This window comes from Balaenoptera borealis (assembly GCF_965194805.1).
Source record: "Balaenoptera borealis genome assembly, chromosome: 4".
NCBI classification, from domain to species: Eukaryota; Metazoa; Chordata; class Mammalia; order Artiodactyla; family Balaenopteridae; genus Balaenoptera; species Balaenoptera borealis.
The window spans coordinates 74,237,017-74,258,887 of NC_138861.1; the positions used below are offsets into that span (position 1 = coordinate 74,237,017).

Here is a 21,871-nt window from a genome sequence, read left to right on the forward strand (position 1 = left end):
CTTACTGTAGTAGGGTGAGTCCCTAATCCAATATGACCTGTGTCCTTATAAAAAGGGGAAATTTGGACAAGATACATGCACTCAGGGAGAATACCATGTGAAGATGAAGGCAGAGGTTGGAGCAACGCTTCTACAAAACAAGGAATAGCAAAGATTACCAGCAAACCATCAGAAGTTAGGGGAGAGGCATGGAATGGTTTTTCTGTTATAGCCCTCAGGGAAAATCAACTTTGCCAAGACCTTAATCTCAGATTTTTAGCCTCCAGAACTGTGAGACAATACATTTCTGTTGTTAAAGCCACTCAGTTTGTGGTACTTTGTTATGGCAGCCCTAGCAAATATAGCACATTACACCCAACTGTTCTACCCTAAATAGTCATAAGTAATGTGGAGGAGAGATTAAAGGTAGTTAACGTAAGGTTCTTCAATACTTATTCCACTAATATAGAGATTTATTTGGACTAACATTATTTTCTTAAAATACAAAAACTTCGGGCTTCCCTGGTGGCACAGTGGTTGAGAATCTGCCTGCCAATGCAGGGGACACGGGTTCGAGCCCTGGTCTGGGAAGATCCCACATGCCGCGGAGCAACTAGGCCTGTGAGCCACAATTACTGAGCCTGCGCATCTGGAGCCTGTGCTCCGCAACAAGAGAGGCCGCGATAGTGAGAGGCCCGTGCACCGCGTTGAAGAGTGGCCCCCGCTTGCCGCAACTAGAGAAAGCCCTAGCACAGAAACGAAGACCCAACACAGCCATAAATAAATAAATAAACAAATACTTTTTAAAAAAAAAAATACAAAAACTTCTTATAAAGGCTATGATCATCAGTTATTTATACCTTATGGCATATTACATTTTCCAAAGATGGTCACAATATCTCCCAGCCCACATTGCTCTTTGAGAACCTTGCCATTTCTCCACTGAGGAGTAAGTCTAATTCCTCCTTGAATCTAGGTGGGTTTGTGACTCACTTGTAAGCCATGGAATGTGGCAGAAGAGATGCTGCGTGACTTCTGAGGTCATGTCATGAAATTTGATGTCGCTGCTGTCTTGGAAGCAGAAATACTTGCACTGGAGCAGTTTTAACTGCCCTGAGTCTGCCATGCTGTGAGGAGGAAGCACAAACCAGTTCTTTTGAAGAGAGCACATAGAGAGGCCCTGAGACTGTATGAAGAAAGAGAGAGATACCCAGCAAGACTGCAGCTCCTCTAGCCCCTCTGCTGTTCCAGCTCCAGCCGCTATCTGATTGCAGCCACATGAGGGATCCCAGACCAGAATCTCCCCACCAAGCCCTCCCTGAATTCCTGACCACAGAAACTGGGGAAGGTAATAAAATAGTTGTGGTTGATTTAAGTCGCTGAGCTTTGGGGTGATTTATTATGCCGTTAATGGGCATGCCTTAATGCGCTACTCTGATAATCAAATTTCTTGACTTTTAAACTAACTGCTCCAGAATTTAATTTTCTTTAGAAAAGGGTGGGAAGCACAGGAGAAAATATGATCTGGTAACCTAGAAACATCTACTTTGCAGATTTCCCCAGAATCTGGTGGGCCATTTTGTGTGCCCCCGAAGCCAGCAATGTCACTCTCCTTGGCATTCTGCCCCTTCGTTACTTTAGAACGTAAATGTGAAGGAGGTACTGTAGGCTTTGAAACCACCGGTCACACTAAATGTTTATGTAAATCAGTAAATTCCTGATTGGAGAGCCCTTTTTTCTCTCTACTCCCAGAGGTGTCCTAATTACGCAAAATTGTGCCATCAGTTGCCTTGGACACAAACTAGTTTGTTATCACTGCCAGAGTCTTGCATGTTGAATTTTCCAACGTTTGAAGACTTCTATTTTCAGTCAGAACCTGGCACTAATTCTACTGATTCTTACTTCATTTGCGATGGGGGTGAGAGGCCTGGGGTGGTGAAGATGTTTGCACTTTGAATAGTCCCCTGCCCTTGGCATCTTCCTAATAAGAGGTCCCTCCTGTCGTCAGCACTGACAGAGCTCTGCTCAATTAATGAAGGACCATTTCCCCCAGTCTTTTCCTTCCTTTCAGAAAAAGCCTGGATCCCTTTGACACCTTCATGTTCCAAATACTCCCTATCAGCCTGTAGCTTGTTTTCTATGGTGTCTTTGATTAAGGCCTTCTTTTATCTGGGCATTTGAATAATAATCCCCTCCGCCTCTCTTTTGTTATCTGAGTTCTTGCTCCGATGCTTCTGGTCTCCAAGACAGCCCTCAGCCGTCACTGCCAGGGATTAAGATGCTTGTGAAATCCACCCTTGTGCTGCAAATGCCTTGCAAGGGTGTCCTTTGAAAACATTGACTTCTTTTCCTTTTTCAGCCCTGAAACAGTACTTACTGGGAGATAGTTATTTGGAAAAAAAAAAAAAGAACATGGCTATTAGTTTAGAATCTTTGCAGACAATAGCCAAGGGGCAGCAAAGAAACTAAAAAGAAAAGGCTTCATAATCCCTTATTTGTGACTCCCAAGTGGTAGCTCTAAAAGTGACTTCTGCAAGCAGGCATCTGCTTCTGCCATTTACACTTAATCAGATAATCATAGGGCTGGGAGAGGCCTTAATCCACCCTTCTGCATTAGCCAGGGCCTGCAAGGCTTTCTGAAGATGGTTCCAGAATCTTCAAGTGCTGTCCTCACACCTACACTGGGAAAAGTAAAAACACTTGGGGAGAGGAGACATCTACTCCTTCTTGGAACAGAGACAGAAAGATATAACTTTTGTCACCCAATCCTCTTTCCTTCCTGAACAATCTATGGATGGATATCAACCTTAGTCCTCTAATACCATATATTGTTATCATTATCCTCATTTCACCTATGAGGAAACTAAGGTTCAAAGAGTTTAAATTACTGGCTATGAAGTGAGAGAACTAGGATAGGGTGACCAACCATCCCAGTCTGCACAGGACTAGGGGGTTTTCTGCGACATGGGACTTTCAGTGCTAAAACCAGGACAGTTCTGGGAAAACCAGGAAGCTTGTTCACCCTAGGTTTGAACCAGGTCTCCAAAGCCTTTCCTTTGAGCCCTGGTACCACGCTGAGTCATCCTCAGCCTGAGATCTGGCCCTGGGACAGATGGGGCATCCACTGGCAGCACCATGACGAATGCAGAGTTCATCTCCCTCTGAGTCAGAGAACAGAGTCAGGGGTGTGAGCTTTGGGAGATCAACTCAGGACAGCAGGCCCTCTTGCAGGCTCCTCAGAACCACTGGAAAGACGAATCCGGGAGCTGCCTCTCCAGAGAGGTGAAAACCAGACACAAGGGTGCACCCCACTGTTTATGCAATGCGCCACATCACAAGACATTTTACAGGAGACCTCAAATCACTGCCCACTGCACTGCCAGGGCCTCATTACAGAGACCTCAGAGAAGGCCACAGAGGAGTCAGGGTTTTGCTGAAATGCATAGAGCAGAATTGCACTGAATTAGTTAACAAAATCAGACCACAGCATATTTTTGCCAAAAGCAGAAATCAAGACCTTCAAACATTTTTTTCAGGGATGATCTACACTCCCTTCCCTCCTTCTTTCCCCACCTTTCCTGGGGTTTTTTCTCTCTCTCTCTCTGTTTTTAATAAATAAATAAATAAATTTATTTTTGGCTGCACTGGGTCTTCGTTGCTGCGCAGGCTTTCTCTAATTGTGGCGAGCGGGGGCTACACTGCGTTGCCGTGTACAGGCTTCTCATTGCAGTGGCTTCTCTTTGCTGTGGAGCACAGGGTCTAGGCACGTGGGCTTCAGAAGTTGTGACTCGTGGGCTCTAGAGCGCAGGCTCAGTAGTTGTGGTGCACGGGCTTAGTTGCTCCGCAGCATGTGGGATCTTCCCAGACCAGGGCTCAAACCCATGTCCCCTGCGTTGGCAGGTGGATTGTAAACCACTGTGCCACCAGGGAAGCCCAGGTCTGTAGCTTCGAATGAAAACTCTTTTCTCCCTTCAGCTGATCCACAATTTTAGCCCAAATTATTTTCAACCCTTTCTTTCTCCACTATATAAAGCATGCAAATTGTTCTGTTTTCTCTTCAAACTTTATATTTTTATTAGCTCAGTCCTCCTTTCTTCTTCCTCTGTTCCCAAGTAGAATCATTCACAGAAGTCAAGTGTCTTAAACAAACAGAGCTCAGAGCTGGGGGGACCCATGGGGAGGAGGTGGGGCGGCTCTTCGTCTCCTGCCTGGGGCTCTGTGAGTCGCTCTTAGAAGTGGCTGTAAAGATCGCCCCGTGCAGCAGTCAGAACAAGGACTGTGCCTGGCTTTGACACCCAGTCAAGCGAGTTTTTACCTAAGGATTTTGTTTTTTTCACTCCGGCTCCCCACCCGCTGCTTTCTAAAAGCACAGGGCCCATCCCTGAAATTTTAGTAGTGGGTGTGGTGACTCTCTTTCCTCACCCGTGTGTTAGGGGATTACAAGCAGGCTGAGGTGGCCCCGACCTGCAACATCCTTCAATTATTCATGGAAGAGGAAGGCTCTCAGGTGAGGCTCCACCATCCCCGCCCCCCGCCCCACCCCTTGAGAATGGCACACACTGCTTCTCTTGCGGCTCCTGCCAGCGGCGTTCAGTCCTAGTGTTGAGGGAGTCATGGGTGAAGCCCGTCATCCATGGGTGAAGAGAGATGCCTCCCTCCACCTTCCTTCCACAGACGGGGGCATGCTCCTCATTACCAAGGGCCTTCCCCTCCTCTGACCATTAGCATGAATGGGATTTCAAAGGAAAACAAGGCTCATGCCCTCCCTGTTCATTAGACTCTGGGTGAAACTAAATGCAATGAGAAGAAAAGGCAGCATGGGCCACGCCAGAGGGAACGGCCTTGCCCAGGCCCACTCATTCATGGGCACTGCTTATAGGCTGCAGCATCTTAACCCCCAATCATCAGCTGACTCACGACTCCATGAGGACAACAGATGGATTAGGTAAGATGATGGAATCCACACTTAGAATGAAATACCTGCAGTTCACCGAGTGGATGACCTCATCATTACTAGGTATACAACAAACCACAATGAATACAGAGTGTGGTTATGTCATAACTTCCAGTCCCTCTTCACCAGGGAACTTGTGAAACCCACTGCCGGGAGTAGCCAATGGAAACACCTCCAACCCAGGCCAGCTGGCATCTTTTTCCAGATCCAGATTCTCTGTCGTCTGCTGATTCTCTTCTACTTCCCACACTGTTCTGCACCCCAGCCAGGCTGGACCAGGAAGGGCACTCTGGGAGTCAGAACTCCCACACCATCTGTAGAGAATTCTCAGTCTCTCTGTCTGCAAGTTCATACCTGGTGGGGCAGAACTTTCAGCAAGTATGCTTCTACATTCTGGTTACCCCTTTTCCCCATTTGCTTCTGTACAAGTCAGATTTTGACCCTTGGGAGGTTTGTATCCTTCATAGTGAATTTTCTTAAATGCCTTTGGTAGTTTTCTGTCCCTCAAGGAATGGTTTTTCTCTCTCTGCACTACTGCTTGGTTCCATATGTTCCATATTCATAATGTGGCTCTCTGCACTTCAGTGATCTCTAGCTTTGGGCAAGAAGAGAATAGCTGTCCAGATATCACTGCCTTCTATGTGGTTCTACCAATCACCTCTGTTTGCTAGAGCACTTGGGGGCTTTAGGTTTAAATACTTTGTGCCCATCGTGTGTGGGCTCCACAAAGAAGACTAAGGAAAATCTGGCATCCTGTTTTAAGTATTAGCAGTAGCTACTAATTATTGATCATGTACTATGTTCTAGACACTATGCTAAGATAATTTACCTATATTATGTATAGTCCTCACAGCAAACCTGTGAGATAAGTGTCATTATTCCCATTTTACAGCTGGGGAAACTGAGTCTGAGAGAAGTTACACAACGTTCCCTGGATCACATGCATGGTAAATGGCAGGGGTGGGGCTTGAATCCAAGTCTAAATGATTCAGAAGCCCATACTCTTTCCTTTCCACCATTCTTCCAGTCACTCGGCAAAAACTTATTTTTTTTTACCAACTCCCAGACATTGTTATTTCCTTGTGGAGCGTAACATCTAGCTCACCTCATCCTTCATTCTAATTCTCTTGATTGTGACAATTGAGAAGAGAATTCCTGAAGCTCACCACAAGGAAAAGGTCTAGAACAGCGAAGAGAAGAAAGTAATTACCTATCTGCAGGTGTTAATTGGAAGTTTGTTAACCACCAGGAGAAAAAGAACTATGTGAGAATTACTGTATCAATCATATATTTCTAGTTCACACATCCCAGGCAGTAGCTGGAGCTCTCAGGCAGAGACAGATGCAAACATGTAGGATTATGTTATCCACCGAAATATAATAGACAAGAGGAGGAGCAGGAAAATGAACCTTAAGCCCCTATAGCCTGTTTTGCAATCTTTTATAATTAGTTGCAGTATTAGACTTGATGTTTCTAAGAAGTCAACAGCATCATCAATCCCATTTGACGCAGAAGAGGAGAGGCTGATAGATTGTGTGCTATTCCTTGGATATGCAGAAAATCAGTGGTCATATAAAGACCTCAGATCTAAACCTATAGAAAAAAATCACTGTGGCCAGCTACTTCCCTTATTTGTGGGTTGATGAAATAGTTTTAATTTTGCTGAGAGCCAAAGCGTTTTCGCACTTAAAAAAAAAAAAAAGCACACAGAAATTGAGAACTGATATTGTGAAACCCAATTTTTGAGACCTGGATTGGTGCCTAAGCACTAAAGCTGTTTAGGTTATCATACTTTAAAGGATTTCTTGGACTGGCAGAACTGTTGGTAGCACTTCTCAACTACCTCCCTATTAACTGAACCCTGATTTTGTTTAGATATCAGGGAAATTTGTCTGGGGAATGTGGAACCTTTTCCTGGGCCCATGAGATGAACCTTGATCAGTGTGATTCGTTTCCTCTTTGCAGATGATGGATTTAGCCAATGTGGTGGTCATTTGATCCACTTCTCGGTAAGGAGACATAACTGGAAAACTGCTAATGTCTTCTGGATAGATTTTCCTCTCTAACAAAGAGAGATACTAAGGAGAAGGCCTACATCCCTTCCTACCTGTCTTTGAATGTTCCTTTTTAAGGATGTAATGTACTGAGCTACTGCAGCAACCTTGCCACCATGAGGAGAGGCAACACTGCCACTCTGGGGGCTACAAAGTGAAAGATAGAAAAAGCCTGGGTTCTTGGTGACCTCATTACACCACTGGACAACCTGAAACCACATACCTGCAGAGTTCTTAATTGATGTAAAACTGCTCTATGGTTCTAGCCACTTTTAGTTTCATATCCATGATACATGGATAAAGAGAAACAGCTTGAAGCCAGTGCATTATACAAGAGCAAAAGAAATGTGTCTGAAGCAAGATGAGACTCTGCTGATGTCAGACCCTCTGTCTGTTGGTTTGCACAGCCTTCAAAGGAATTTAGAAACTGAGCAAATAGCACATATTTATTGAGCAAACCCTTACTATGTGCCATACACTGTGCTGGGTGCTGGGGTTACAAGAGTGGACAAGTAGGCAAGGTCATTAAGGTCATGGAAATCACATTCTGGGAGACCGATGATAAACAAGTAAGCAAATAAGAATAGGTGAAAACATTCTTAGGCAACTTTCAAAATATTTCTTCAAATCAGTCCTGAGTATAAACCTAGACTCTGGAACCAGATAGATCTGGATTCAAATTCTACCCCTACCACTTGCTGTGACCTTGGGAAAGTCATTTAATTTTTCTGAGTATCAGTTCCCTCATCTGTAAAACTAACTCATAGGGTTGTGAGGATTAAATAAGCAATAAGAAGCTAACTCATAGAGTTATGAGGATTAAATAAGCAAACTCTGTAAAGTGTTTTACACAGAACCTGGCGCGTAGTCAGTTTCTCTAGATTCTAGATCATCATTATCATCGTCATCCTCACCGTCATTGTCATAATAATTTGTGCCAGGCACTGTGGGTGTCAAAAGATGAACAAGACATAGACCCTGCATTCAGGAAGTCTGGGAGGCAAGAATCCAGATTTGGAAGTCCAAAGTTAGGCAATGAATTAGGCAGAAACAAAAGAATTCCTCTGGTAACCAGGGTTGGGGTAGGCTAAGCCCCCTGTCTCTGCTTTTCTCCCACACATGTTTTATAACCATTATCCCCTTTTCCAAGAGAGAAAGAAATATTCTGAATGATTGCTGCTCTTCTTTCACATACAGCTGCTGTTCCCAAGAGAATCAAGTGGGCCTTTTCTAGCTCCAGTGAAGTGAAAAATATAGGATGTGTATATCTGGGTGGCACTTACCAGTTTGTGCTGTGTACCAGCAAACACACCCAGATACTCCCATAAATGATCTCACCAAACCCTCTCTCCCTTCCTTCATCCTCTTAAAATCAAACCCACTTAATGTGTTTAGTGTCGTACAATTGACTGTTGACTGATGTATCTAGCTGTAAAATCCAGATAAACACTGACTAACCGGTCCCCACGCCCACACACATACCCTCACCCTTAGGAACACTTCCTTTGATGATCATACAAGCCACTGAACACTTACCCTGAGAGTGCATCTTCCCACAGCCTTGCTCACACACTGGCTTTTTATTTGAGCTCTCTTGGGGAATCTTGCAACTCTCAGATAGGAGTTTCATTAACAAAGGAAGGGGAGGGGCAATTGGGAGGAAAGTCCAGATGCAGAGGGAAAGAAATTAAAATTGCTTTCTAAGGGGACCTAAAATTGTATCATCCTAGCCTGAGCCTCCCTTATAACTATTTGTACGTTCTGTGCCTGGAAAAAAAAAAAAACAACTTTTCATTGATTGGACAGTTGTCCAGGCTCTTAGCTTGGCATCCAGCCCACAGAGCTGTGAAATCAACCTCACCAAGCCTATGCTTTGAAATGAGGCAACATCTAACTGGAAGCCCACTCAAAATAAGGAGCACAGCGCAAGGGTCCAGGGCCCGGCGTTTCTTCCTTCTCTTAGTCGCACATCGCTCATCCGATCTTGGTGAAGAGATCTACTCGGCTAAGAAAGAGATCAGGGACAAGAAGGCAGTGCCAAGAAAGTTCCATGAGACTCTCAGAAGTCTCCGCCTGAATACTAAACCTGAATAACCAGGAGAGATGGAACTCTCAGGTGTTCTCCTCTTGCCCATGCTGCAGGTTTTTCAGGTCCCTGCTTAAGTGTGCACTCACAGGCATAAAAAAACGTGCTACCCACAGCCTGCGTCAGCCAACCCAGCTATTTAAGCAGGCTGGCTTCAGTCAATTTAGCTTCCAAATCCAGGGCTTGCTGTTGCCACTTCCACGTAAGTAACTTTCAGAGGTTTGTTTTCATGCAGAGGAATTAACTTATATAGAGATTGGACTGAAATGCTGTCATTACCATGTTTGCTATTCTGATGGGAAAAGGTAGAGGTGAAAGGGAGAATGAAAGTTAAGAGCCGGCCCCAAGCGGGGAGCCAGAGAATGCTGCGGGGTGTAAGGCATCAGAAGCTTGAGAACCTGCATGGGGTGGATTTGGAGCGGGGGGGGAGTCCATGTTGGCCTTTGGGCCAGGAGGTGAGATGTCTTTCTTCCTCTCTCCTATCTGAAAGACACAGTGAAACCAGCGCTTATATGACTGTGCCAGATGCATATGAATTTCTGTCATTTAGAAGTCGATATTGCTATTCTACTTCTTACTGTAAAATCAGACATAGTATCATTTTAAAATATTTTTTGACCCAGAAGGAGTCAAAACTCCCAGAAGGGGAGGTGTCTCTGGATTGATTAGAGGTGGCTCAACTGAATTTGCAGTGCTATTTGTTGTTACTTCTGGTTCCCATAATGCTTAACAGTTATAACAACGAAAACATTGGTCTTGTTTAAGGTGAAAAGGAATCCCATGCTCTGGGGTTTTGAGGAAATATAGGTTTGTGATATTTGAGCACCAGGTATCCAGGTAAGTTGTTAAGTAAAGTGGAATAAGAATTAAAGGCACAACACGCTGCAAAGCTTAGGTGAGAACATCTAAAAGGTAAGAGGAATGCAAAAAATTCCCAGGTAGCACTGACAATCAACAGGGCCCTGGAGTGTATTTAGTTAGTAGGGTTAAGTATAGCCAGAGCCCAGAGAACAAAACAAAGGTACTGGGGACTGAGGAAGGAAAGAGTTGGGGGAGCAGATAGTAGAAGGTTTATAATTAGACATCATATTCATAAAATGCATGTAGGACTAGAATAAGGAATAAAGCATGGCATGAATTCTATAGTTCCTCCCTTTGGGTCAAGAATCTGGCAATTAAGAATCTGGGGAAATCCGAGAGCTTTTCCCAGGTTGTTCCCCCGCCCCCTGCCCCCAACACTCATGTTGATGCTCATTTTCTGAACCCCTAGCAGTCCATGATGCTAAATGAAGACCTCTGGTTTAAACAAATGCATTATGTTTTGACTGAGCTGAAACTGCTGACTAGGAAGCTACACAGAAGTGGGGAGTTGAGACCATTAACACAGGAGGCACTTCTTGCCACCAAACTGAAGCTCAGTTGTGAGGTCATAAAGGTCTGATTTCCATTAAGCAAATAATGATTAAGGGGCTTCTCTGAGCAAAGATAAGTTGGGGGCCAGGAGGAAGAGAAAAGAAATAAAAGGTGGCTCTTGCTCTTAAAGAACTTGAAATCTCAAGTACAAGGACATCAGTAATAAGAAGACAGGCAAAAAAATAGTACATACTGTATGGTATAAAATGATAGAAAATGCAAACTAATCTATAGTAACAGCAAGCGGGTCAGTGGTTACCTGGGGAAGGGGAGCGGGAGAAGAGGGTTATATGGATTAGGAGGGTTTGGGGGTGATGGGTATATTCACGATCATGACTGGGCAACCATTTCTCATACGTGAAAAGTTATCAGATTGTACGCTTTAAACGTGCAGTATTAGATGCCAATTATACTCAACAAGCAATACTTTAACAATCCATCTTTTTTAAACAATTAAAAGCATTTCTAAGAATTCGCCTATGCAACAGACTGAAAATGAAAAATGAGTATTTTTTGGGAAAAAAAAATCCATTCAAAAAATAAAGTGGAGGACCAGACCGTCAGGACTGTGGACTTTTATAGAATTGGAAGGGTCCCAGAGATCATCTAATGCAGTGGTTGCACACCTGGAGAACTGTTTTTAAAAATACTGAGCTCCGCCCCAACTAATTAAATAAGAACGCCTGGGTGGGTGGCCCCCAGCACTGCTTTTTAAAGCTCCGCAGGTGATTCTAATGTGCAGCTGGGGATGAGAACCGGTGACAGCCAAACCCCTCACTTGACACAGAGAGAGGGCAGGGTCTGCCTTAGCCACACGACCACACAACCCCCGACCGACTGCCCTGTCCCAGGGCCCAGGGAGGACAGCAACAGGACCTCAGAGGACGAGGGATCCCCAAGACCATTACTTCTAGGTCCTCAACACCACATTTCCAACTCTAGCTAGGATAGGGTATCCGGCGCATCTCCAGCAAATCCTTAGAACCCAGACATGCTCCCGGCGGCAGGCGGGAGGAATTAGAGCCTCAACGGTACATCATATAGGGATTGTGCTAACGTGTGAGAAGGGATGTTTCAAAACTAAAGCTTCCTTTTGTTTCCTACATAATATCTGGTCTAAGCCAGAAGATTATAATTGTTGAAAAGAACCGCAGCGGACGCACCAGGCGCCCTGCTCCGGGGGACTCAGCCAGGTGGTTCTTGGCGGAGCCAGCCCGGGGTTCTCAGCACTGGGATGGGTTGATTCGGCACCACAAGGTTTTTTCATCGTGATTTCCGGGTCAGCACAGGCAGAAGCATGAGTGGAGTGAAGTTTGTGGTTTCTGTTCTTCCTGCCTGTCCCTCACCTTGGCGCGTGTGCCCCTGCAGGTGTGGCTGTAGGGCTGCCCCTGGGGCCACAGCGCCTCACCTGCTCTGCCTGGGCCAGCTGGTCATGTTTCAAGTGACTTCCCATCTCTCCTCCAAGTCCGATAATTTCTAGTGTCTCATCCCCTTAGGGCTATTCTTACCCAGCTCTGGAAAACTAATTAAAGTTATAATGTTAATAGACAATAATTGTTTAATGAGTTATGTCCCTCCCTGGTATATTACATAGGTTCCAGCAAGATAATGTTTATCTGGGAGTTCTTTGAAATGTTATATAAATATCATTACCATTTGGAGTAATCAGGAGAATCAGTTTTAGGCAAAATTTATAATCCCTACTAGTCAGAATCCCAAGCAGCTTGCTGGGGGAAAATATACCAAAATTGGAAGTTTTCAATAGAAATCCTCAAATCACATCCCATAGGGAACTCCCTGCACACTGTGGGCCCTGAGAGATTTCTTTTGCTGAATCAGTCTATTCTTTGTTAAATGCATTCGTCCTCATCGGAGATGGCTGCATTTCATTTATCTTTCTGAGAAATGGAAAGTCACATTAAGGTCACTACAGTAGAGATAAAAAGTCAATACATTCTGCTCACAGGGCTTTATAAATATTACCTGCTTCCTTCTGCAGGGCAGAAGGCTGGCACTGGCAGAACAGCTTGCCCAGGCTTCGTGACAAGGGGCTTCTTTCCTTGAGGACCGAGTCCTGCAGCTTGGGTCCCCTTAGTTCCTGTGACTCCGACGGCCCTTTCTTCCATACGGAAAGCTCAGATTGCTGCAGCTCTTGTTGGCAAGTGGCAGCTGTACTAGGTAGGTCCAGCCTCTGAAGAGGGGTGTGGTCAGGGGTGTACTTAACCTCCCTCTGGGGAAGTAGAGTCTGCAGGCTGCGGGGAGCCAGGTGGCACAGAGACCTCATTGGTGAGAACAGCAGTGAGGAGGGGAGGGGGAAGGTGAGCATTGTCCTGGGTCCCGGGGGACCAGGAGATGGGGACCCAAGTTCTGGGGGAAAGGATTAGGCTGTTGCCACCAGGGCGACACCCCAAAATTGGTTTAATGCTGCTGTTCAGAAGCCAAATGTTCCTTCTTCTTGCCATTCAGAGTTTCACCAAAAAAAAATATTTTTTAATGAGTAAATTAAAAAAAAATTTTTTTTGCACCGCTGGTGAAATAGGGTTGTAAAACAGCGACAGAATTTCTGCCTTCTTTGGATGACTTTTTTTTTTTTTTTTTTTTTTTTTTTAAACAGTCAATTGACAGTGGATTTTTTTGAATTTTATTTATTTATTTATTTTTGGTTGTGTTGGGTCTTCGTTTCTGTGCGAGGGCTTTCTCTAGTTGCGGCGAGCGGGGGCCACTCTTCATCGCGGTGCGCGGGCCTCTCACCGTCGCGGCCTCTCCCGTTGCGGAGCACAGACTCCAGACGCGCAGGCTCAGTAGGTGTGGCTCACGGGCCTAGCCGCTCCGCGGCATGTGGGATCTTCCCGGACCGGGGCACGAACCCGTGTCCCCTGCATTGGCAGGTGGATTCTCAACCACTGCGCCACCAGGGAAGCCCTGGATGACTTTTTAAAAAACATTTTCCCCTAATCTTTGTTTCCAAATTCTCTTAGTGTGGAATGGCTTATTTCCCTTGGGCACATTTTTTTAAGATTGTGTCATGACCTAACACGGATTAGTTTTTTGATGTTGTTGATGGCTTCCTCCAACTTTAAAAAAGCCAGGTGAACAGGGCTATGCAATGATGAAATTGTTAGAACGATGGCCTGTGGCCCAGAGTGATTTATGAAGTACTAACCTGCCCATTAAAAACCAACACCTGAGGAGGGACTTCCCTGGCAGTCCAGCAGTTAAGACTCCACGATGCCACTGCAGGGGGTGAGGGTTCGATCCCTGGTCGGGGAACTAAGATCCCTCATGCCACGTGGTGAGGCCAAAAAAAAAAAAAAAAAAAAACCCAACACCTGAGCATCCCAAGGCAGCCCCTGGATCACCCCATCCTGTCCCCAGGCCTCGGGCCAGTAGAGAACAGGTTTGAGGCTGCAAATAAAAGGGGCTGTCCTGACACAGGGGCTGCCTGCATCTGCCCTCTTCCTGGCCCTGGCTCCCTTGGCCTCCCCTGCCTTTCAGTGACCTTGATGTGGATTTGGTGTTCCACTGCTGTTGATTCTGAACACAGGTGGGGTTTGGGATGTATGAGTGCCTGACCAAGCAGGTGCAGGTCAGGCTGTCCTTTTTAATTGCTGGGAAAAATGCCTTCATTGATTTTTAGGTGATATGGTGAACACTCTTCCACAGAACTCCAGTACAGACAGGTCCTGGCAGTGTAGACAGGTCTACAGTCCCATGTAGACAGCCTAGCCTGGGAAGCAGAGTAGGGGTCTGGTGGTCAGGAACCCAGTCCTATTTTCAGCTCTACTCCAGCTATAATGGAATTTTAAAGCAGGAAGTAAAAGCCTAAAACATCACTTGTCCCAGTGGATTATTAATAGTGCCCCCTTTCATTCTCAACAATTCCTGGCCATGAGCAATATACTCTATGGTCACCTGTGATTACAGTATATGAAGGTACAAGAGAGTAAAGAGAGTTGCCCTGTATCTTAGGACTAGTTGGAGGCTGAGCTGACTCTGAGCCCAGGCCTCCCCATGCCTCATTCTGGTCTCTCTGCCGAGTCACTCACTCCTGCTGTGACTCAGGTTCCCTGTGGGAAGCACTGTATCCCTCCTGCCCAGACAGAGAGCTGTTTATTTATATTGGCTCACCAAAAAGAAGTTCAGTATGAATGCTGGGCATTCAAGGAATCGTTAATCACAAGGTCAGCTTACTCAGATATTTGCTTTAGGCTGTTGTTAGCTTATGGCCATGTTTAGGTCATGATAGAAGCTCTTTTGAAAGTAGGGAAGTTAACTTTTACCCACCCTCATATAATTTCTTGTAATTTACTTCTGGTGGTTTTGATAAAATGTGACCAAACATAAAAATCCTGTCAGATCTTTCATGAATGAACTATTCTATCTTTACATGTTAAAACAAAAACAAAGTCATAAACAACGTAAGGCAGACATTGATCAGCTCTAATCTCTTAGAGTACACTGGGCAGAAAACTAATGGTGGTCATTCCAGCCATTAGATCTAGATGGATCATGATGGAAATTTCCTGTAATTCTTAAGGGCATGACAGATCTGCTTAGATAGTCTAGTCTTTGTTGATGTCTTTTCATTTCCTTCCTGTGAGGTTTCTCCCTGAGGAAATTTACATAAACAATTTTCCCTAGGGTTTATATTCCCTGCCTCCTTTCCAAATTTCTAGTCTATTGGTTCAGGAGTAGAATCTGTTTTATAAAAATCTTTAATTCAATAATTTATGCCCAGAAATGTCTATCACTTTATTGTGTATTCTTCACACTCTTTGTGGATAGTATTGGGTTGGCCAAAAAGTTCATTTGGGTTTTTCCATACGATCTTATGGAAAACCCAAAATGAACTTTTTGGCCAGCCGCAATAGACTAGCATCCTTTGGAAATGACTAGAACTGAGGTTTTTGAAGCAGGAGTGAAGAAAGAGGGAGGCCTCTTCTGCCTTCATTAGCATGGTACCCGGTTCAGGGTTCCACAATTTAAAAGGGAGGAGAGTCCTTGGAACTAGCTAAAAAGAGCTCCTAGATGACTAACTAATTTTTTCAAAGTCTATAAAGAGTGGCAAAAGGACCTGGTGTTATTTAAATTGGATAAGAGAAGGCTAGAAAGCTATTTGATGATGGTGTTGAAAAGCATGGAGTACGGTCATGCAGGACAATGAGCTATTCACCTTGCCCTTCGGGGAAAAAAACAAGCCCAGGGATTGGTGTAGGCTGCAGCATGAAGGGTATTAGGTGAGCCATGAAGTATTCCCTCATTATGCAAAAAATACCCTGGAAAGAATTATACAGACAAGCTCTGAAAGATGGGGCAGTCCAACAGTGTTCTAATTTTTAAAGTCTTTTTTTTGGTCTTTAGGCTCACGTTGAGTTAACACATTCCTTAATTCATAGTGCACACAAGACCCTTCTTAGGTTTTACATCTCATTCTATTTCTTCTGCTCTCCCACTCTCCCTCTTTCTTGCTCTCTCTTTTAACTCAACACCGTATTTTTATGGTCTACCTACATTGCTGATTATATTTCTAATGTTTCCAATGCATTACTTCTAACTCCATATATACAGTAACTTTGCTACTTATATACACTATTGGCTTATCTAATCCTCTAGTGTTGGGCATTTCTTCTGCCCCCAGTTCTCACCAATGATGCCATAATGAATACACTCACACGTATACTCAACCACCCTTTAGATCTGGTTGGTGGGAGACAGGGGAAGGGAGAGGTGTGGGCTAGATGGCCTACGCTTTCTTTAAGCAATATGGAATATTGAACTGTCCATAAGAAATGGAGACACATGACATCATAAGTTCTAGTCTAGTATTTCTAACATTTAGGAGCTTCTCTGTGTTCCTTTACTAAGACTTTAAAAAGTGACCGAAATAATTTTCTGGAACTTAAAGAGTGTGATCTTCAGCAATCTCTCCTTCTCAATGTCATCTTCTTAAACTTGGCTGGTCAGTTTTAGAAGCATTTAATTTCTCCGTATTGGTGACTGATTACTGGACAAAGCAAATGAAATGTTCTAAGAAATCTTTTTAGGCATAATAAGTTTGATGAAGTTTCTACAATGTTTTGCTACACTAATGGTTACAAAACCGAATGTTTTTAGTTGCCCAACATTATGTCCTGAATCACTGGGAAAGCTGGATTAGAACCTTAATAATGGTATCTTGTATCTATATACTGTTTATAATTTATAATGCTATTCATAAACTTAATCCATCTCACTGAATCCTCCTACAACCCTGTGGGACAGGTGGAGTAGGATTACCGCTTCAGTTATAGATGAAGAAATGGAGATTCAAAGCAATTAAGTGAGTTGTCCACAGTCACTTGGGGATTTAAGTGCTACTGCTGGAAGGAGAGTGTGGGTCTTTTGAGGCTCCATGCAGCCTCTTTCTGCAACATTATGTCTGATGCTCAGAGAAAGGATCTACTGTAGGTTCAGAGCTAGCTTTCTGGTGTTATCTGTCCTTTTCAATTATTTTGTGATGTTAATGATTAGGCTAGAGCAGCACGCCCTCTGTTTATCCCATTAGTTGAACACCTGTTCATAAAAACCACTCAATGGCGGAAAAAATAAGGTCCATATAACTGAGTATCATGGCAACAAGCAGCATGCATGGCTGGACTTTGGCATAACTTGGAGCTCTACAAAGAACCAGTTGTGTGTTATTTTATCCATTACTTAAAGTACAGTCATAAAATAAGAATGGTAGTTGGACCATAAAAAATAATAATTGATTCAAGTGTATTTGTGCAAAGAGAGAATTCCATTCTATCAAAGAGTCTTTTCTGCAAATGCACAAACAACCCGAGGAAGTTATGCCTGCTTGCACTGGGCAGGTTTCAAAGGCCTATGAATGGGCACCCTAAACATCTACTGATCATGCATGTACCATCCCATGAAGGTCCCCAACTACTGTTCCTTACTAGGTAATTAGGGCTCAGGCAAAAATATTGTAGAACCCAGAATACATTTTCAAAAACAATAAATCATGATGACATGTCCCCAGAATTACAAATGAACAGCCCTTTTCAGAGTCAGGCACTGGAATGAGAACATTTTCAGAAAGAAACTAATTTTTTAACATTCTAAAGTGACTGAATGGTCACAGAGAAATATGACAATTCTACTTGATTCTCAATTATCTATGTGTGGCTTATAGGGACTACATTTTTAAAATATCAGACTGATTTCCATCATCAGCATTTAAGTTTTTGAGCATCCCTCCTTTTCTATGCAACAAACACACACACCTCCCTAATGACTTAATTAATATAATTAATGTTCTCCTAAATAAAACATAATTAGGAAGCTAAATGGGTCACACAAAAATTAATAACATACTCTAAAACATAAAAAGAATATTTATTTGCCATTTTGACTTATTTGTGCCACTTTTCTTCTCCACAAACTCTTTAGAAATTTGATCTTTTTGTTACTTGCTTCTAGGTTTAGTAGTGCAAATTTCCCTTTATGTTTAATGGTTTTCTTTAGAAATATTGAGACACCGCCTATGCCCCAACCCCCCCCCCCCCAATAACAGAACTCCGTCTAATTTCTTGGTGTATTAGGGAATCAGAGATTTTCAAAGAGGAGAGCTGATGATTCAATTTACTTCACAAGTCTCATGCTTCCTGTGTTATCTGGTTTGAAAAGCCCTGGCTCTGCATCATGGAAATCTCTAGTACAAGCCGGTTTTGTTCCTTTGTTTATATTTGATCATCGGCCCAAACTCTGTTTGATATGTAATGGGTATTCACACTTACTAAGCATTAGTACAACTATACTAACAATACCCAAAGCAGGCAGAAGCCCAAGCATTATTCACCCTACCAGATAAATTTCTATTCTATGTATTCAAACTGCAATAAAAATGAAAGGTCAGGAAATTTGAAGCTATAGTATATCCTCTTACCTTCAACCACAGAGCTGCAACAAGTATGCTTCCTTAAGAGCAAAAAGCAGCCTCCTGTTCATTACTTTGGATAGGTGTATGTCGTTCTGTCCTCTAAGATCCTAATAGACCTGCATCTTACTAACAGCAGCTCAGATGCCTAAATTCAACAGGTGCATTTTTACTCTCCCACACCTAAGTGAAAAATTTAACCTTTTACATATAATAAGGGGACCAGATATCAAGGTTTGCCTGGGACATTTCTGATGTATGCCTGTTGTTCTGGTGTAATTATTCACAGCACCTCTTTTACACTTAAGTGTCCTCACTTAAGTGATGACAAATTATATGTCATGTTAATTTAACAGATAGGCTGAATATTAAAAAGCACCTTGGTTCAAAATATTTTATGGGCCCCTCAGTTGTTCTTTGAAGTACAAACTAGGCACAAAGTGTTCAGCAAATCAGGGACATAGGCTAAAATAGGCCACTGTACTCCCCTTTCTCAGGTCAATGACATCAGTAAACTGTTGATGAAGAATAACATGATGATTTGAAACCCAGACCATTCTGATCATCAGAATAATAAAAGAGAAATGATCTCAGAGGTCATGTGGCCCAATAGCTTCACTTTTCTGGCTGAAGAAATAATCATAACACTTCCGGAAATGTGTATGTTATTTTACAGTTTTCTAAATTGTTTCATGAGCATAATAATCTCACTGGTTCACAAGTGGAGTAAATAGGCAAGGAAGGAAGTTTTTAGTCACATTTTACAGAGAATAAAACTAAGCTTCAAATAAGTAAAAAACAAACAAACCGTGGATTGGTTCAAGATGGCGGAGCAGAAGGACATGCTCTCACTCCCTCTTTCGAGAACACCAGAATCACAACTAACTACTGACAAAAATCATCGACAGGAAGACACTGGAACTCACCAAAAAAGATACCCCACGTGCAAAGACAAAGGAGAAGCCGCAATGAGACAGTAGGAGGGGCGCTATCACAATAAAATCAAATCCCATAACTGCTGGGTGGGTGACTCACAAACTGGAGAACACTTATACCACAGAAGTCCACCCACTGGAGTGAAGGTTCTGAGCCCCAGGTCAGGCTTCCCAACCTGGGGGTCTGGCAATGGGAGGAGGAATTCCTAGAGAACCAGTCTTTGAAGGCTAGCAGGATTTGATTGCAGGACTTTGGCAGGACTGGGGGAAACAGAGACTCCACACTTGGAGGGCACACACAAAGTAGTGTGTGCACTGGCACCCAGGGGAAGGAGCAGTGACCCCATAGGAGAATGAACCAGACCTACCTGCTAGTGTTGGAGGGTCTCCTGCAGAGGCGGGGGGCAGCTGTGGCTCATCAAGGGACAAGGACACTGGCAGCAGAAGTTCTGGGAAGTACTCCTTGGCGTGAGCCCTCCCAGAGTCCGCCATTAGCCCCACCAAAGAGCCTGGGTAGGCTCCAGTGTTGGGTTGCCTCAGGCCAAACAACCAACAGGGAGGGAACCCAGCCCCACCCATCAGCAGACAAGCACATTAAAGTTTTACTGAGCTGTGCCCACCAGAGCAACAGCCAGCTCTACCCACCACCAGTCCCTCCCATCAGGAAACTTGCACAAGCCTCTTAGATAGCCTCATCCACCAGAGGGCAGATAGCAGAAGCAAGAACTACAATCCTCCAGCCTGTGGAACAAAAACCACATTCACAGAAAGATAGACAAGATGAAAAGGCAGAGAGTTATGTACCAGATGAAGGAACAAGATAAGACCCCACAAAAACAACTAAATGAAATGGAGATAGGCAATCTTCCAGAAAAAGAATTCAGAATAATGATAGTGAAGATGATCCAGGACCTCGGAAAAAGAATGGAGGCAAAGATCGAGAAGATGCAAGAAATGTTTAACAAAGGTCTAGAAGAATTAAAGAACAAACAAACAGAGATGAACAATACAATAACTGAAATTAAAAATACACTGGAAGGAATCAATAGCAGAATAACTGAAGCAGAAGAATGGATAAGTGACCTGGAAGACAGAATGGTGGAATTCACTGCTGCGGAACAGAATAAAAAAAAGAATGAAAAGAAATGAAGACAGCCTAAGAGACCTCTGGGACAACATTAAACGCAACAACATTGGCATTATAGGGGTCCCAGAAGGAGAAGAGAGAGAGAAAGGACCTGAGAAAATATTTGAAGAGATTATAGTCAAAAACCTCCCTAACATGGGAAAGGAAATAGCCACCCAAGTCCAGGAAGCGCAGAGAGTCCCATACAGGATAAACCCAAGGAGAAACACGCCGAGACACATAGTAATCAAATTGGCAAAAATTAAAGACAAAGCAAAATTATTAAAAGCAGCAAGGGAAAAACGACAAATAACATAAAGGGAACTTCCATAAGGTTAACAGCTGATTTCTCAGCAGAAACTCTACAAGCCAGAAGGTAGTGGCATGATATACTTAAAGTGATGAAAGGGAAGAACCTACAACCAAGATTACTCTACCCAGAAAGGATCTCATTCAGATTCGAGGGAGAAATCAAAACCTTTACAGACAAGCAAAAGCTAAGAGAATTCGGCACCACCAAACCAGCTCTACAGCAAATGCTAAAGGAACTTCTCTAAGTGGGAAACACAAGAGAAGAAAAGGACCTACAAAAACAAACCCAAAACAATTAAGAAAATGGTAACAGGAAAATACATATTGATAACTACCTTAAACATGAATGGATTAAATGCTCCAACCAAGAGACACGGACTTGCTGAATGGATACAAAAACAGGACCCATCTATATGCTGTCTACAAGAGACCCACTTCAGACCTAGGGACACATACAGACTGAAAGTGAGGGGATGGAAAAAGATTTTCCATGCAAATGGAAATCAAAAGAAAGCTGGAGTAGCAATACTCATATCAGATAAAATAGACTTTAAAATAAAGAATGTTACAAGAGACAAGGAAGGACACTACATAATGATCAAGGGATCAATCCAAGAAGAAGATATAACAATTATAAATATATATGCACCCAACATAGGAGCACCTCAATACATAAGGCAACTGCTAACAGCCATAAAAGAGGAAATTGACAGTAACACAATAATAGTGGCAGACATTAACACCTCACTTACACCAATGAACAGATCATCCAAACAGTAATACTAAGGAAACACAAGCTTTAAATGACACAACAGACCAGATAGATTTAATTGATATTTATAGGTCATTCCATCCAAAAACAGCAGACTACACTTTCTTCTCAAGTGCACATGGAACATTCTCCAGGATAGATCACATCTTGGGTCACAAATCAAGCCTCAGTAAATTTAAGAAAATTGAAATCATATCAAGCATCTTTTCTAACCACAACGCTATGAGATTAGAAATCAATAACAGGGAAAAAAACGTAAAATACACAAACACATGGAGGCTAAACAATACGTTACTAAATAACCAAGAGATCACTGAAGAAA

General features: G+C 43.3%; 2 protein-coding genes across 16 annotated transcripts in view; one reads left to right on the forward strand and one right to left on the reverse strand.

Annotated features, from left to right (window-relative positions):
- Nucleotides 1-21,871, reverse strand: part of LOC309627931 (uncharacterized protein) — a 197,473-nt gene that overhangs the window by 137,303 nt on the left and 38,299 nt on the right. The window contains exon 1 of one of the 15 annotated variants that reach the window (XM_082390326.1): nucleotides 973-4,483. The exons of 13 other annotated variants lie outside the window; for them this stretch is intronic. In XM_082390326.1, the coding sequence (XP_082246452.1) occupies nucleotides 973-1,150 (178 nt within the window). In that variant the 5' untranslated portion in view covers nucleotides 1,151-4,483. Of the gene's footprint in view, nucleotides 1-972; nucleotides 4,484-21,871 lie in introns of those variants that run through there. One more of the 15 variants, XM_082390325.1, reaches the window with a different exon arrangement.
- HOPX (HOP homeobox) overlaps nucleotides 12,521-21,871 on the forward strand; it is a 29,933-nt gene continuing 20,582 nt past the window's right edge. Inside the window, exon 1 of the mRNA XM_082390352.1 lies at nucleotides 12,521-12,664. The gene's annotated coding sequence lies outside the window, so the exon portion shown is untranslated. The remainder of the gene's footprint in view (nucleotides 12,665-21,871) is intronic.